Source organism: Equus quagga, chromosome 13, assembly GCF_021613505.1.
Source record: "Equus quagga isolate Etosha38 chromosome 13, UCLA_HA_Equagga_1.0, whole genome shotgun sequence".
NCBI classification, from domain to species: Eukaryota; Metazoa; Chordata; class Mammalia; order Perissodactyla; family Equidae; genus Equus; species Equus quagga.
Genome location: NC_060279.1, coordinates 17,225,813 through 17,243,669, shown reverse-complemented (window position 1 = coordinate 17,243,669; position 17,857 = coordinate 17,225,813). Strand labels below are relative to the sequence as shown.

Genomic DNA, 17,857 nt, shown 5'->3' with positions numbered 1-17,857 from the left:
ACTGAAAATGTCTTTCTTAGACCGATCAGAGAACTGAGGTCACAGGGCAAATGGCCACCCTAAAATCTGGAAAGATAGGTAAATTCAGAGTCACAGCCAAGATCAGCTTACCTAGAAAGAACCTGCTAGAGCCATAAACTGTAATAACCCTTAAATGATAATTTTGATAAATTGCTGGAGTCTGAGTATAGAAAAGCATGAGAGTGAGAAATTCCTGAGGGGCTACAGTTCTTAGACTCCACACCTTTGTGGGTTTTTATCTCCAGGAATCTCACGAGGTTCTCAGGTGAAGAGCCAGGAAAGATCCCATTATGATTCTGGCAGGAAGAGGGGAAAGTAACCATTGTGAAATACACCCAGACTATCCTCCATGACAAAGATCTGCTCTCCAGGGGCAAAGACTACCAGAGCCTTTTCCCACCTAGGGGAAGGGCATTTCCCTGACTCCAGCCCCCTCTAGCCTTCCTGTCTGGTCAGGGAGGGGGACTAAGCAATGCATGTGAAGGTCACAGTCCAGGAACATAGACCCACTAAAAGACTAATATTTAGTCATAAGATTATAGAACCCTTCCTCTCCACCATACCTTACAGCCACACCAATAGGGCTCCAGTTTAATAACTGGATTATAGCTAAAAGAGCTGCAAACCACAGCCTGTCTAAAGAGGAGTCTTTAGGGAGTCCCAAAGACAACAGAGGAGACAAAAATATGGAAAGTACAGGAATCTGAAGTCTCTGACACCTACAGCTACAGCAAACATTAAACACAGCCCATCTCCTGGCCAGGTTAATATAGAGCTTCACACAAAAGACCTATTCACCTCAGTTCCTATTAGGCAATATGTCATGCCTGGCTTTCAACAAAAAATCACAAGACGTGCTAAAAGGCTAGAAAAAACTAAGTCTGAAGAGGGAGAGCAGACATCAGAACCAATCTCAGGTATGATTTTGGAATTAATCAGATAGGGAATTTAAAATAATTGATTAGTATGTCAAAGGCTCTAATGGAAGAAAGTACATAATGTGCAAGAACAGATGTAATGTAAGCAAAAGATGGAAACTAAGAATGAATTAAAAGAAAATGCTAGAAATCAAAAACACTGTAAATAGAATTGAAGAATACCTTTGATGGGCTCACCAATAGATGGGACACAACTGAGGAAAGAATCTGAGCTTGAAGATATATCAATAGAATTTTCTCAAACTGAAATGCAAAGAGAAAAGAAGAATGAAAAAACAGAACAAAACACACAAAAACTGTGGGACCATTTCAAAGGGCATAGCATATGTGTAATTGGAATACCAGAAAAGAAGAAAGAATAAATGCTGTACAAGAAATACTTGAATTAATAGTGAAAATTTTCCAAAATTAAATGTAGACACCAAACCACAGATCCAGAAAGCTCAGAGAACACCCAGCAGGATAAATACCAAAAAATCTATACCTAGGCATATCATATTCAAACTGATGGAAACCACAGATAAAGAAAAAGGCTTGAAAGAAGCTCGGGGAACACCTTACCTGTAAGTGAGCAAGAATAAGTATTACAATGGACTTCTTATAAGAAACCATGCAAACAAGATGAGACAGGAGTGAAATACTCAAAGTGTTGAAAGAAAGAACCACCAAGCTAGAATTCTAGATCCAGTGAGATTATCCTTCAAAACTGAAGAGGAAATGAGCTTTCTTTGACCCCCCTGAAAAAAAAAATGGAGGGAATTTGTCACCAATAGCCTGGCCCTATAAGAAAGGTTAAAAAAGGGGCTGGCTCCATGGCTGAGTGGCCTAGCCCTTTAGCGTGTCTTTAGAGTGGTTAAGATCATGTGCTCCACTTTCGGGGCCCAGAGTTTTGCTGGTTTGGATCCTGGGTGCGGACATGGCACTGCTCATCAGGCCATGCTGAGGCAGCATCCCATATAGCACAATCAGAAGGACCTACAACTACAATATACAACTATGTACTGGGAGGCTTTGGGGAGAAGAGGAAGGGAAAAGAAAATCCTATAATGACGTACTGCTCAGCAATATAAAGAAGCAAATTCCTGATACCCAAAATAACATGATGGATCTCAAAATAGGCTGAGTGAAAACAGCCAGGTACAAAAGAGTACGTAGTGTCTTATTCCACTTTAAAATTCCATTTAAAAATTCCAAGAAAGGGAAATCTGACAGAAAGCAGATCAGTGGTTGCCCGGGAGTGGGTGTGGAGCATTGACTGCAAAGATGCATGAAGGAACTTAGTGTGATGGGAATGTTCTGCGTCCTGATTATTGTGACTAAGCTAAATGTGTATACATTTATGAAACCTCATGAAATGTGGTTCACTTAAAATGAGTGTTATGTAAATGATGCCTTAATAAATTTGATTTAAAGAAAACCACTTAAATAGACCTTTGATTTTAAAACTAGGCTTGCATGATAAACTACTGTATTTCCTAAACATAGGATGCTTTACTCTTTGAGCAGCTAGTAATCAGGTATATGGTGAAAAAATGTGTGAGTAGTTCTCTTTCTCAAGATCAAAACCACTTGCTTAAATTGGTATAAAAAAAATGTTGACTGGGTTTGATTTTTTTTTTTAATTTTATTTTTTTCCTTTTTCTCCCCAAAGCCCCCCAGTACATAGTTGTATATTCTTCACTGTGGGTCCTTCTAGTTGTGGTACGTGGGACGCTGCCTCAGCGTGGTTTGATGAGCAGTGCCATGTCCGCACCCAGGATTCGAACCAACGAAACACTGGGCCACCTGCAGCAGAGCGCACGAACTTAACCACTCAGCCACGGGGCCAGCCCCTGACTGGGTTTGATTTTGAAGTGTTAAATGAAACTTTTGCTTTGGAGGGCATTGCTAATATGTTGGAATTCAAATTTTAATAACTTGTATGGTAAATTCTTAGAAACAGTTTCCTGAAATTTTAAGCTTCACAAAATATTTGGTAATTGAAATAAAGCTGAAAAATATTGGTACTAAAGGTACATCCCATTAGCATCAAGCAATAAAGTGCTGCAGAGAATGCAAAAGATTACATCTAAGGTGAATACTGGTAAATCTATATCTACTGGAAAAGGAATGTCCCTTTCGGCTGACAGACAAAATGATAAAAGTTACACTCAAATTTGTTTTCTTTCTTTCGATACAATGAAATGATTAAGGGAGAGGAAACAGGAACTGTAAAGGAAAACAGAAAGAAGAGAAAGAATGGAATTAATTAGAAATGCTGAACAATGAACAATAAAAAAAACATCTACGAGAGAAGCTAAAATTGTTCTGCTGGGAGGCCAGTTGCCAACTGTATCTCTGGAGATTGTACCCTTTGAAACAAAACAATCTGTTAATTGAACGTAGTATCTAAAATTAGGCATATCCCCAAACATTCTTATGCCTCAGTATCACAAACATAACCCACCTCTGCTTTGTGTTGACTCTATAATTTCATGGATTATGATTGTAGTGGGTTGCATGCAGATTTCCAGGTACAAACCATTAAAATGAAAAGATTTTAGATTTCAAGGGTTTAAACACTCAGTTATCTAAAAGATTTTAATCATTCCATTGCTCTCAAGTTGCTCATTGCTCTCAAGGAGCTTAAAATTAGTGAAACCTACTTCTCAAAGATGCTTAGTACCAATTTTTATTTTCTATGTAAGTGTAGTTGTCTTTTCCATGTTAATTTAATGTTAATTTAAAATAAATAAATGTTTTCTACTCTAGAGTTCATGGACCTTTTTTCCCAAGAATTCTGAGGCGTAGGAAAGGAAGAAGAGACTTTGGAAAGACTATAACACATATTGTAGCAAAAGTGATGACTACTGACATGGTAAGAAATACACTTCATTTTTATTCATTTAAGTTTTAGCTGCATATAATCAGAAAAGAAGGTCTTTGAGGGTAGGGTTCTTGTCTGGCATTAATGCCTTATTTCCTCCATTACATCCACCTCAGTGATTGGCATATAATAAGTACTAATTAAGTAAGTGTCAAGAACTATTTACTCATACTAACCTTGCTGCTAGGCACCATGCTAGTAGCTATGGGAAGGATGGGAGACAAATATGAGAAAGACTGCTTTTGAAGGAGATAGAATTTGGTTTTTTTGGAGGGACTGGTTCTTTATTTCAAAAAGACACATCAATTTTTAGTACCAAAACGTTGCACTATTGGTTTCTCTTTCTCCCAGTTGGCCCCCAAAGAAACCACACCAAAGGAGAGTACATTTTAAGCCAATAAGCTGCAGGAGGCACACCTGATAGCGCTCACAGAAACCTCCAAAAAGGGAGGATCGGGTAGGGAAAGAAACTTCAGAAGATCAGCACACTGCCAACCCTCAGACTGTAGAGAGCTCTCACAACCAAATGGAGTGGCCAGTGTGCCCCAACCCCAAAGAACCAATGTTTCAAAAGAATATAAAATTTTAAAACAGTTTTGTACATAAGCTATTCAAGATTTCTCCAGCACTAACTGATAGGAAGCACAATGAGATGACACTTTTAGAGACAGCAGCTTCAGACCCAGAATAGGGTGATGAGATGAGTTTCACATGGCTAAATCAGTGGCAAAAACATAATTTTGAAGGAGATAGAATTTTGAACCAGACCGACATGTGGTCTGCTTTATACATTTGACAAGTTTGAGTTATGGTGGATGAGTAAATAGGCAGTTACAGTTACCACACAAAATGATAAATACTATGATAGGAGTATGTACAGGATGCACATAGGACAGGTACATAGCCAGAATTAGGAATTCTGACAATGCTGGCTGGAAGAAATAATTCACCCATCTGCTAATTACAGTTTTCTGAGAGTTATCCTAATCACATCCCTCATCACCTTCATATACCCACTTTCCCCCCTCTCTAATGCCACATCCTGGTGTACACCATATTGTTTCTCAGAGCCGCTGCACATCCTTCAGGTCTCAATTTAAATATCATTTCCACAGAAAAAGGCTTTCTCAGCCTTCCAGAATATGTTAGACTGCTATACTCCTATAGCACCCTGCACTTTTCCTTATCGACTGTATTTAATAATTTTTGTGGTTATCTATTGAATGTTTGTCTCTTTTACTAGAATATGAGCTTTTGAGAGCAAGGGGTGTGTGTTTACCATTCATCCAGTCACCTAGCATGATGCTTGACACATAGTAGGTGCCCAACAGATTTTGTTGAATTAGTAAATGAGTGCTTGACAAGACAGTATAGTATTTAGGAGGAACTGAAAGAAGTCCAGCAAGGACTCACCTAAGAGGAGAGCAGAGAGAGATAAAGCTGACTTATTAGACTGGTCTTGTCTGCTATCCTACCCATTTTTATTATTTTCAACAAAATTTAATATTCCTTTTAATTACTTATTGGATCAGATTATTCAATAATATTAATTTTTCTACCAATTATCTTTGTAGAAAGTAAGGATATAGATTTCTTTTTATCTCCAGCCTTATTTTATCATTTTTATTTTTACTTTTTTGTTTGTAAATCTAGTTTTGGCTTTATTTTTCTATGTGACAGGGAGAAATTTCTTTGATTTTTTTTTGTTTGTTTTAGGTTTTTTTGTTATTTTTTGAGGAAGATTAGCCCTGAGCTAACATCTGCTGCCAATCCTGTTCTTTTTGCTGAGGAAGACTGGCCCTGACCTAACATCTGTGCCCGTCTTCCTCTACTTTATATGTGGGATGCCTGCCACAGCAGGGCTTGCCAAGTGGTGCGTAGGTCCACACCTGTGATCTGAACCAGCAAACCCTGGGCCATTGAGGCGGAACGTGTGAACTTAACCACTGCGCCACCAGGCTGGCCCCTCAACTTTCAAGATTCTTTACTTGGTATTCTTCCTGCTCTATATTCTCTCCTTAAATGGTTTCATCCATTATGTTGGTGATCTTCCCAAGTAGTGTAGTGAAAAGACATGGACTTTGTAGATAGCTAGCTCAGTGTATAAATAGCCTGTCTGAGACTGCTTAATAACTTGTAATCTAGGGCAAGCTGCCTAACCTTTGAACCTCAATTTCCTTATTTCCTTATTTGCAGAGTGCTTTAAATAGAGAGAGAAAAACCATGTTGGGGCCAGCCCAGTGGCATAGTGGTTAAGTTCATGTGCTCTGCTTTGGCAGCCCCAGGGTTTGCGGGTTTGGATCCCAGGTGTGGACCTAGCACTTCTCATCAAACCACACGGTGGTGGCATCCTACATACAAAATAGAGGAAGATTGGCACAGATGTTAGTTCAGCAACAGTCTTCCTCACAAAAAAAAAGGAAATGAAGTTAAATTGTTGATATGAGATCTTTCTTTTTTAATATAGGTGTTTATTGCTATAAATTTCACTCTGAACTCTGCTTTTAGGATCCAATAAGTTTTGGTATGTTGTGTTTTCATTTTCATTCATCTCAGAGCATTTTATTATTTTCCTGGGTTTTCTTCTTTGAACCACTGGTTATTTAAGTTTGTGTTGTCTAATTTCCACATATTTGTGAATTTTCCAGTTTTCCTGGTTTTATTGATTTCTAACAATTTCATTGTGGTCAAAGATGATACATTTATTGAGACTTGTTTTGTGGCTTAACATATGGTGTATCCTGGAGAATGTTCCATGTGTACTTGAGAAGAATATGTATCCTTCCGTGTTGGGTTCTGCATATGTATTTAGGTTTATTTGTGTGTGTTAGGTCTAGCTGGTTATAGTATTACTCAAGTCCTCCATTTCCTTATTGCTCTCCTGTCTAGGAGAGTGACTAGATGTTCTAGTCACACTGAAAGAGGAGTATGGAAGTCTCCCAACTATTACTGTAGAACTGTCTATTTCTCCCTTAAATTCTGTTAATGTTCGCTTCCTATATTTTGGAGCCTCGTTTGGTGCATATATGCTTAGTATATCTTCTTGATGAATTAAAAATTTTTTGTTTGTATATAATGTTCTTCTTTGTCTCTGGTAACAATTTTTGACTTAAAATCTATTTTGTCTAATATTAATATAGCCACTGCAATTCTCTTTTGGTTACTATTTGTATGGAATATCTTTTTCTATCCTTTCACTATTAAGCAATTTGTGTCTTTGGATCTAAAATGAGTCCCTTGTAGACATCACATAGTTGGATCATGTTTCTTTATCCATTCTACCAGTCTGTCTTTTAATTGTGATCTTAATCTACTTACATTTGAAGTGATTACCGATAAGAAAGGACTTAGTTTTGCCATTTTGCTGTTTGTTTTCTATATGTCATATTCTCTTGTGCTTAATGAAATTTTTCTAGTGTATTGATTCACTCCTTATTTCTTTTCTGTATATTTTTTAGTTATATTCTTACTGGTTACCATAAGGATTACAATTAATTTCCTAAATTTATAACAATCTAGTTTGAATTGATACCAACCTAGCTTTAATAGCATATAAATACTCTGCTCCTGTACAGCTCCATCTCCCCTTCATGTTGCTATTGACACAAATTACATCTTTATACTTGCCCATTAACATGGAGTTTTAATTATTATATACATTGCTCTTTTAAATCATATAGGAAACAAAAAGAGGAGTTACAAACCAATATTACAGTAATACTGGCTTTATATTTACCCATGTAGTTACCTAGAGTTCTTTATTTCTTCATATGGTTTCGAGTTACTAGCTAGTCTCCTTTTCCTTCAGTCTGAAGGACTCCCTTTAGCATTTCTTATAGGGAACATCCAGCCTTTGTTTATCTGGGTATGTCTTAATTCAGTTTCTTATTTTTTTTTGGAGGAAGATTAGCCCTGAGCTAACGTCTGTGTCCATCTTCCTCTATTTTATATGTGGGATGCCTGCCACAGCATGGCTTGATAAGCAGTGTGTAGGTCCGTGCCTGGGATCCAAACTAGTGAAAACCAGGCTGCTGAAGCAGAGGATGTGAACTTAACCACTACACCACTGGGCCGGCCCCAATTCTTCTTCATTTTATTTTATTTTTTTTAAAGATTGGCACCTGAGCTAACAACTGTTGCCAATCCTCTTTTTTTTCGCTGCTTTTTTTACCCTCCCCAAATGCCCCCAGCACATAGTTGTGATTTTTTAGTTGTAGGTACTTCTAGCTGTGGTACGTGGGACGCCGCCTCAACGTGGCCTGACAAGTGGTGCCATGTCTGTGCCCAGGATCCAAACTAGGCAACCCTGGGCCATGGGAAGCGGAGTGAGAACTTATCCACTCAGCCACAGGGCCGGCCCCTCTTCTTCATTTTTGAAGAATAGTTTTGCTAGATATAGAATTTTTGGTTGACAGTTTTTTCCTTTCAGCATTTTAAATGTCATCTCACTGCTTTCCGAATTCCATGGTTTCTGTTTAGAAATCAGCTGTTAATATTACTGCCAATTCCTTGTACATATTGATTGCTTCTCTCTTGCTGCTTTCAAGACTCTTTGTTTTGACTTTTGACAGTCTATGGTTTGTGTTGGTGTGGATCTTACTGGTATTCTTGACAGTACACCACTGGTCTCTTCAGATTTGTTTTTTTTTCTTTGTGCTTTTTTCTTTCTGCTCTTCAAACTGGATAATTTCAATTATCCTGTCTTCAAGTTTGTTGATTCTTTCTTCTGCCTGCTCAGATCTGATGTCAAACCTCTCTAGTGAGTTTTTCATTTCAGCTATTGTATTTTTCAGCTATAGAATTTCTGTTTGGTTCCTTTATCTCTTTATTGGTGTTCTTTATTTGTCCATAGATTATCCTCTTGGTTCCTTTAGTTCTTTGTCCATGGTTTCCTTTAGAATATTGGCCCTAAGCTAACATCTGTGCCAGTCTTCCTCTATTTTGTATGTGGGACGCTGCCACAGCATGGCTTGATGAGCAGTGTATAGGTCCGTGCCCAGGATCTGAGCTGGTGAACCCCAGGCCTGAAGTGGATCATGCGAACTTAACTACTACACCACTGGGCTGGTCCCAAGACAGTTGATTTTAAATCTTTGTCTGGTAAGTCCAAAGTCTTGTCTGGACTTCCTCAGAGATGGTTTCCATCAGTATATTTTTACCCTGTGAATGGACCATAGTTTCCTGTTTCTTTGTATGTCTTGTAATTTTTTGTTGAAAACTTGGTATTTTGAATATTATAATGTATCAACTCTTGAAATCAGACTCTACCCCATCCCCAGGGTTTGCTGTATTGATTGTTTAGGGCTGCAGTTGTCTAAATGTTGAGTGAATTTTCAAAACTATTTTGCAAAGGCTGTATTCCTTTTTGTGTGTAGCTACTGAAGTCTCTATTATGGTATCTCAGTAGTTAGCTAGTGACCTGACAGAGATCTCCTTAAACACTTGAAACTAAAAAGACAAAAAAAATACTCTCAGATTTTGCACTTAGCCCTGAGCTGAGGCACTCCTTCAAAACTAAGCCAGGCTGCCTACAACTCTGCCTTAGCTTTCACCTCCTGCTTGCACAGGGTCCAACGATCAGCTGAACTCACAAGCCTAGGGGTCCTTTTAGATCTCTTCTGTGCATGCATCCAGCCCTGAGCATGTGCATTTCACTGGAGAGTACTCAGTATATGAGGTAGCCCTTACTCCCCCAAGAATCTTCCTCCTCAGCCTCCCCCCCTTGCAGGCTTTTCCTTGCCCCTTTCTCCATCCTTTGCCCAAGGCAGCCATGGGTAGTGTATGTCTTTAAATGCTTTCATCAGATGCAGCCTGCAAAGCTGCTCCATCCTGAGAGGGCAAGGTCAGCTTCTTTGCCAGTCCCTCCCCTGAGATAACTGACCATCAGACAGATCAAAATGAAAAACCACAATTTTTTGAGAATAAGGTCCTATTGCCCCCACCCAACACCAACCCCAGCACCAGCAAGCCACACCAGAAACATGGTTTGTTATTTTCACAGCTGCTGCCAAGCTGGAGAATGGGGAATGGTAGGCAGGTAAGCAAAACCACCACAATACTTTCTTACTGAATTTTAACAGCCTCTTCATTAAGCATTCCCTTGGTTGCTATGTTTGATTAGATTCAAGTTCCAAAAAAGTTGATTCTGTCATTTTTTTGCCAAGTTACTGTTTGCTTCAGTGGAAGAACCAATTCTTGGAGCTCTTTACTCCATTTCCATGATGTCACCTCTTTCTTGTGTCTTCTTCTTTACGCTCTCCTTTCTGAACACATTGAGACATATTCAATTTTGTTCTATCTTAAATAACAAAACAATATCTACCCTAAATACTTCATATCTATCTCTTGCTTTGTGGAGCAAAATTTCTTGTACTATTTGTCTGCATTTGTCTTTGCTTCTTTCACATTCATGCCTCTATTCACTATGATCTGGCTTCTGCCTCCAGAATACTAGTGAAAATGCTCTTGTGGTTATGTGGGACAAAGCGGTGGTAAAATGCAGTAAGCACAACTCAGGGATTACCCTTTCATTTAATCTTTCAGCAGCATTTGACATTATCAACTGCTTTCTCCTTTTATGACCTCTTAGTCTCCTGATTTTCTTACCACCTCTTTGGCCACTCCTCAGCTTTCTTTGTGAGATCTTCTGTTTCTGCCTATCCTTTAAATGTTATTCCTTGGTGCTCTGTCCTAGGGTGCTGTCTTTCCCTCTTTACACATTCTTGGAGCTAATCTCATCCATTTCTATGCTCGAAATATCATATAAGTTAACAACTCCACGATCTCTATGCCTAGTCGGATCTCAGTCCTATACTCTAGACCCTTGTGTCCAGTCTACTGATACCTCTCCTTAGCAACTCCACTGGTACCTCAAATTAATTGGCACCAAAATTAAACTCATTGCCTTCCCCCAGCAAATGTTTTTTCTCTCTCCTGTGTTTCCTGTTTCAATGAATAAGAAAAACATAGAAACGAATTCTAGAGTTCTTCAAAATTATTTATTTACAGAGGTAATCGTGGTACTGTCTGCCTCTAAAGCATTTAGAGATTGCGATATGTAATACCAGCACAAATGAATATAGTGGTTTGCTGATTTAGTGAGGATTATAAAAGTTTCCTATGTATTGGGAAAAAAATGTTCATTCATTCTTGCTTATCAAAGGAATGGAAATTAAAATAAGGCAGTGAGGATTTTTGCCTATTAAAGTGGCAAATATTTTATAAATTTTTTTTCCTTTTTCTCCCCAAAGCCCCCCCAGAACATAGTTGTATTATAGTCTTCATTGTGGGTCCTTCTAGTTGTGGTATGTGGGACACTGCCTCAGCGTGGTTTGATGAGCAGTGCCATGTCCGCGCCCAGGATTCGAACCAACGAAACCCTGGGCCCTCTGCAGCAGAGCACGCAAACTTAACCACTCGGCCATGGGGCCAGCCCCGGAAAATGAGTTCTTAAACCAAGCTTTAATTGGTTCAACTCTTCTGGAGGGCCCTTTAGCAATATGTATCCAAGAGGCTTAAAATGTTTTATATTTTTGACTCAGGAATTCCCTATCTAGTAATTTATCCTAAAGAAATAACTAGAGGTGTGCATAAGCATTTAATTTTTGTAATATTTTCATAATATTGGAAATTTGTAAACCATCTAAATAAGAGTTAGAAATTAGTCATATAATTATAATAAACTATGATACATCCATATGATGCATTACTATGTAACTAGTAAAAATTAGGCTTTGCAAAAATATTTAAAGACATGGGGAAATGTGATCTAATGTAATGAAAAATCAGGATTTAAAACCATATACATGTATGGTATATTAGTATTATGAATAAATGAATATATGCATGTGAAAAAGACTAAAAGGAAATATCTATATAAATAGATTTTACTTAGGTAAAAATTTATACGTTAAAATTTCCATTTTTGTTATGTTTTCATTTTCTATGTTTTTTAATAACATGCAAATTTTATAAGAAAAAAGATATATGAATGATAATGCCATTTCTATTAGGATAAAAGAGTAGGCATTTTTTCAGAATGTATTTTTAGTTTCCAAGTTTTATATTAAAAGTTCCTCACTCTTCGGTTACCACTCCCACTGCAAATTGCTGGTACTGCTTGTTTTTAGTTCTAGAATCTTTAATATATAAAATGTTGTTGATTTACCAAAATTACAGGGTCAGTATGAGTTAAAGAAAACAAAGTAGTATGTTAGAAAGAGATCTGGTGTCATAAAGACCTGGATCACCACTCACTAACTCTCTGTCTTTGGGCAAGTCATTTAATCTCACTGAATTTCAGTTTCCTTAACCTTATAAGGGGATAATACTTTACCTCAAAGAACTGTTGTGAGGCTTAGGAGGTAATATGTAAAGCTTAAGATATGACTTCTGGCACACAGTATTTAATAGCTGTAAAATTGTTAGTGATCGCAAAGAAAATATCATTTCATCATTCTCTTAATTGATGGATTGATACTTTGAGCAAAGAACATGAATATACAGTGTTTGCAGTGTTTTACCTACGCAAGGTAAGTCTGGGAAAAGCACGTCACCACTAAGTTAACTGATTAAAATGACCTGCGTCAGTTTCGGTTACTGTTGAAGGTGTACTGTTTTATTTCTTCTTTTCAGGTGAAGGACTTATCTTCAGACACACTTCTCCAACAGCATGATGATTTGGATTTGGCTTTGGACAGCTGTTATAGTGGAGACACAGTAGTTATTTTTCCAGGAGAATATCAAGCTATAAATCTTGCTCTATTGACTGATGACATCATTATAAAGGGTTAGCAGGGCATCCTTTGCAGTCTTTTTATAGCAGTGTATGCAGGACAAATTTATATATTATAAACATGGTTAATCAAATTACTAGAAATCAGAACAGAGTCTGTTTCACAAAAATCCCTTATGTGCTCTTTACATAAGATTTTCTCATCTGTTCATATTATCTGTGACCTCATTTGGACATACTGCACCAGAGCAAACCGATCTGGTATTGTAGCACAAGCACAGATTCTAAATAAATGATCAAAAGCAGAAAAAATTAAAAAACCAGTTCATAATATTTTCTCCTAGCTCCCTCTATATTTTTACTCAAACTACTTTTTTTCTCAGCTATCACCACTGCTCTTCAGATCACTTTAGTAGGAGAACCCAAATGAAACGCTATAGTAAAATATACTCAGCGTTGTCTCAAAAAGGTTAATTCAAGTTTGCTAATTTAGCAAATTTGCTAAAATATAAGTAGAAAAGCAGAGTTTACTAAATTTCTTTTAGATTCTGAACATATTTAGTAACTTTTATCCTCCCCTTTTACCTTGAAGTAAGGGTATTCCCACTGTCTGGCTAAAGGAAAAGAACAGGTGACTTAACCTTTGCCTGTCAATTCAAAATTGAACACAATTTTCACTCGATTTTGATGACTGTAATCAGTAGTATTTTGCTGAGCTACATGTGGGTAATAAGGATCCTATTTGTAATTTTAAATATTTTTAGTCTTCTTGAAGCTCCAACCCCTTATTTTTGGCTTGATGTTAAATTTAGACAATTAGTTTTACTACTCTAGAGCAAAATTATGGATACGATTACATTAATCTTGTAACCTAATTCAAGAAGCTCTGCCAGTCTTTTTCAGTTGTGGTAATTTATTATGGCTTTGAAACCAGGGTATGGGAAGATACTTTTTCTATCTTAGACATTTTGTAGATGACTGCTGCTTATATAATTTAGGGAAATATGTAGTGGAATGAGTATGCTGACTAAATACCATAGGTACATTTAGATTGATTCTAAACCCGGATTCTTCCATCATGGCATCAAAATAAGAACAAAAGATTACATTATAGTTAAGTATCTAATTAGTTAACAACTGAATAATTACATATATTACTTATTAAAAATATGTGAAAAGAATAACAGTATTATTGAATGACTAAAAGGCTTTAAACTTTGGGATTACTGATATAATTATGTATTTTTATCCCTATTAATCAGGAGTTGGAAAGAGAGAGGAAATTATGATTACTTCTGAACCTTCTCATGACAGTTTTGTGGTGTCCAAAGCTGATAATGTGAAATTAATGCATCTATCTTTGATACAACAAGGGACAGTTGATGGTATTGTGGTGGTGGAGTCTGGTCACCTGACTATAGAAAACTGTATATTAAAATGTGAAGGAACAGGAGTGTGTGTTCTTACAGGGGCTGCTTTGACAATTACAGACAGTGAGATAACTGGTGCCCAGGTACTTCATTTTATAAAAACTACAGCTTTATATGACGATAGATAACTTTAATCTTAATATGCAAAGGGTAACAATTACTTGATCTTTGAATTGAATTATAAGCAAGCTTAGAAACTAAGAAAAATAAAATGAGAAGTACAAGAGTGTTATAGTACACTTAGGAAAAATGGACTAAGTCCAAAGTAGGGAATTACTAGCCTTAAGCGTGATTTAAAAAAATCTAGGGGGGCCAGCCTGGTGGTGTAGTGGGTAAGTTCGTGCACTCCACTTTGGTGGCCCAGGGTTCACGGGTTTGGATTCTGGGTGCAGGACCTACACACCGCTCATCAAGCCATGCTGTGGCAGCATCTCACATACAAACTAGAGAAAGACTGGCACAGATGTTAGCTCAGGGACAGTCTTTCTCTCACACACACAAAAAATCCAGGAATCAGTGGCAATAAAACAGATGAGTCAGTTACTTGATGATTTATTTAAAAAGAAAAATAAGTACTTATAAGCTATCAGACATTGCTGTAAGGTATTATGATTAGTTCTCTGACAGCTTGAGTCTTGAGCTAACTAATCAAAAAGATCATTAAAGGACTGGAAAATTGAATGAAAAAAATTAAAGGAAGCAGAAAAATAAGAGGGTCTTTTTATAGAATGACTTTTTCTTAATTTCCACTAAAAGGAGGAAATAGATTTTAGCAGCATTATGAGGGACTTTGTGTTTACATAAATAAATTTTTGAAACTATTGAAAAGAACTGCTTAATTTAAAGGGATTTTTGACTCCCTTCTGGAGACATCATTTGGGTGGGAGAACAGTGTAATGGACTATATGACTTCAGCCTTCCTTCTAGGCCTAATCATTCTCTAACAGATATAGTTTTCAGCATTTTTAAATATTATCTCTACAATAAATTGTTGCATTCACTGTCAAATATTTTTATATAACTTAGCGTGTTCAGAGTGCTAATACAAAATTACAGTTTTCAAATATAAAGAAAATTTTGGAGAGGTATGTGTTTTGTAGACTGTTTTATTTGCTTTTAAATTACAGGGTGCTGGTGTTGAGCTGTATCCTGGGAGCATAGCCATTTTGGAAAGGAATGAAATTCATCATTGTAATAACCTCAGAACCAGTGACAGTTCAAAAAGCACCTTAGGTGGAGTTAATATGAAGGTATTCTCATATTTCTTAACATAGAGTCATTATGAGTTATAATTATTAGAAAGATATTAAAAGATTAGTTTTAGTCTTAATATTTAGTCTAAATGTTATCTGATTTGGAAAATAGTACAAATAATTAAAATATGGTTTAAATGATGGCTGATAGGGAACAAATTTAGTCTTATAATTTAATAGTTTCAACTTAAATTCTTAGCAAATAACTTCAAATATGAGAAAATGGATGAGTTTTGCTTTTATAAAAATGTTTGACTTTCACTTGAGCAGATCTGTAATACATTTTAGAAAGTACAGCAAATTAAGAGAATAATACATTAATAATTTGTCTTACTTTCAAACTCTGTAAAATCATTTAAGCTCACCAACTAAAGTATATAGCAACATCTTCTAAGTGAAATGCTTTCCCATTCCGACTTTCTTCTATAAATTCTGCCTTTCCAGGTGCCTCTCTAGACTCGTGTAGTTAATGAAGTTTTTCCCTAGAACTCTAGTTTAGATATCATTATTTGAAATTATTTCCATGTTTATCATTTTCATTATCTGAAATTATTTATCTTCATATCGATCATGTAAAAGTCAACTTCATGGGACACTGCTGTAACCCCATACAGAATCAGTTATGTTTATCAGTAACTGATAAAAGTAAATTAAAAACATTTACTATTTCCTCATTACACATTTTTGTAGTTAATATAAAATTAATCAGTGTAAGGAAAATAACACTTGTTCAAAACTGATTCAGTTGTTTTAAAGAAATGTGTAAACTCAAGAATAAGTTCTAGAGTTTATGACATGTTCATTAGTTCATATTTTATTTTTATAGAAATTATTGAAAAACTGATTTCCTTGAATAATTTAACAGGTTCTTCCAGCACCGAAATTGAAGATGACTAATAATCATATTTACAACAACAATGGCTATGGAGTAAGCATTCTCCAACCAACTGAACAGTTTTTTATTGTAGCAGAAGAAGCCCTCAACAAAGGGGCTGCTTCAGGAGATAAAAAAGACGATAATATGCTCTCCAAAGTAATTCAAAATCTGAATCTGGAAATGAATAATAATAAAATAGAAGCAAACTTAAAGGGGGATATCAGAATAGTCACAAGTTAAAGCATCTGGATTTATGTTGTTTTATATTTCAGATATTTAATAAATCTCATATCCCACAGAAATGGTAGTTTTAAATTTAAAACAATTAAAAATATTTAAACATTTTAATGGTCTTTGAGTGATTCATTTAACATGTTTTTAAAATAAAATTTTGAGATGTGTCACACATAAAAATCACCCTTTAACATATGTAATTCAGTGGTATTTAGTCTATTTTTAGTACATAGTACTACCATCATCACTAATTCCAAGAACAAATATGGTTTTAAACATTGTTTTTAATACTCTTAGTCCAATAAAGTAGCATTGGGTGTTCTATGTAGAGAACAGAAAAAGGTAAGATAGCATGATATTCTATAGGATTAGGTTCGAGCTGCAGGAAACAAGGTACTCCAAAACTGAGAGGTAAACAATCTAGCAGTGTACTTCTCCCTCACATTCAGGAAGCCGAGAGGTCCCCTATAGGGCTAGTAGAGGTTTCACGTTGGTACTTGGCGTAGGGCTGGTAGGTAGGTGTTCCATGTTAGAAATTCAAGCTGCTTCTACCTTGTTTTACCATGGTATGGTTTCCATTCAAAACCACCAAACGGTCCAAGATAGCAGTTGTTGCTCAAGCCATTATGTCTAAATTCCATCCAAACAGAAGGGACGGAAGCTTTCTACAACGTTGCACACATTATTTCAACTTTCATGCCTCCCTCCAGCTAGAATCTAATCACATGGCTACACCTAACTGCAAACGGAGCCAGGAAATAGAATCTTTAAATTGGATGGCCATGTGTCCTTTACTAAAATAGTTCAATTCTAAGATACAGCTAAACATTTCTTCCACAAAACGGAACTTATATTGACTTTAGGATATAGAAGGAAATAAGCACTCAGGCTTAAACTTTTCCTTCCTCAATTTGACTTTTACTTCCTGTTACCTGTAACCTAGTAAAGGTGACCCCGTGTCACCATGGAGAATCTCTTAAAGCTGAGTTGAATAAGGCTGTTCTTTAGTGTTTCACTGTCTAGTCTTTTTTTTTTTTTTTACACCAGGTCTTGTTAGCTGGATGACACAAAGGATGGTTTGAGGGAATGCCCATGCAGGCCTTAACAAGAACAATGTTTCTAGAGTGAATTCAATGAGCTATAATGGTGGGGATTTTCCTTTCCAAGCCTCTTCCTCCACCTGTTTTTGGCCTCAGGAAGAGTAGAGAATGGACAGACAGGATCTTTTCAGAGTGAGCAGAAAGAGCAATAGCCTTGTGTGAGCAAACTGCTCACTCGCTGGTTATGTCTTCTTTCTCTTGCTGCCATTGGTTTCTAATTTCTCTTTTCCCAGGCCCACTTCAGAATAGTTTATATGTAGTCTCATAACCCTAAACCATGCATGAAGCCGCTTTTTTTTTTTTTTAAAGTTTTCCTTTTTCTCTCCAAAGCCCCCCAATACACAGTTGTATATTTTAGTTGTGGGTCCTTCTAGTTTTGGCACGTGGGATGCCACCTCAGCATG

General features: G+C 36.6%; 1 protein-coding gene across 1 annotated transcript in view; it reads left to right on the top strand.

The window, feature by feature from the left end:
* The window catches only part of SHCBP1L (SHC binding and spindle associated 1 like), a 32,913-nt gene extending 15,056 nt beyond the window's left edge, over window positions 1-17,857 (top strand). The window contains exons 6-10 of the mRNA XM_046680526.1: window positions 3,711-3,816; window positions 12,460-12,613; window positions 13,822-14,072; window positions 15,117-15,239; window positions 16,108-17,857. Of these exons, the coding sequence (XP_046536482.1) occupies window positions 3,711-3,816; window positions 12,460-12,613; window positions 13,822-14,072; window positions 15,117-15,239; window positions 16,108-16,359 (886 nt within the window). The 3' untranslated portion in view covers window positions 16,360-17,857. The remainder of the gene's footprint in view (window positions 1-3,710; window positions 3,817-12,459; window positions 12,614-13,821; window positions 14,073-15,116; window positions 15,240-16,107) is intronic.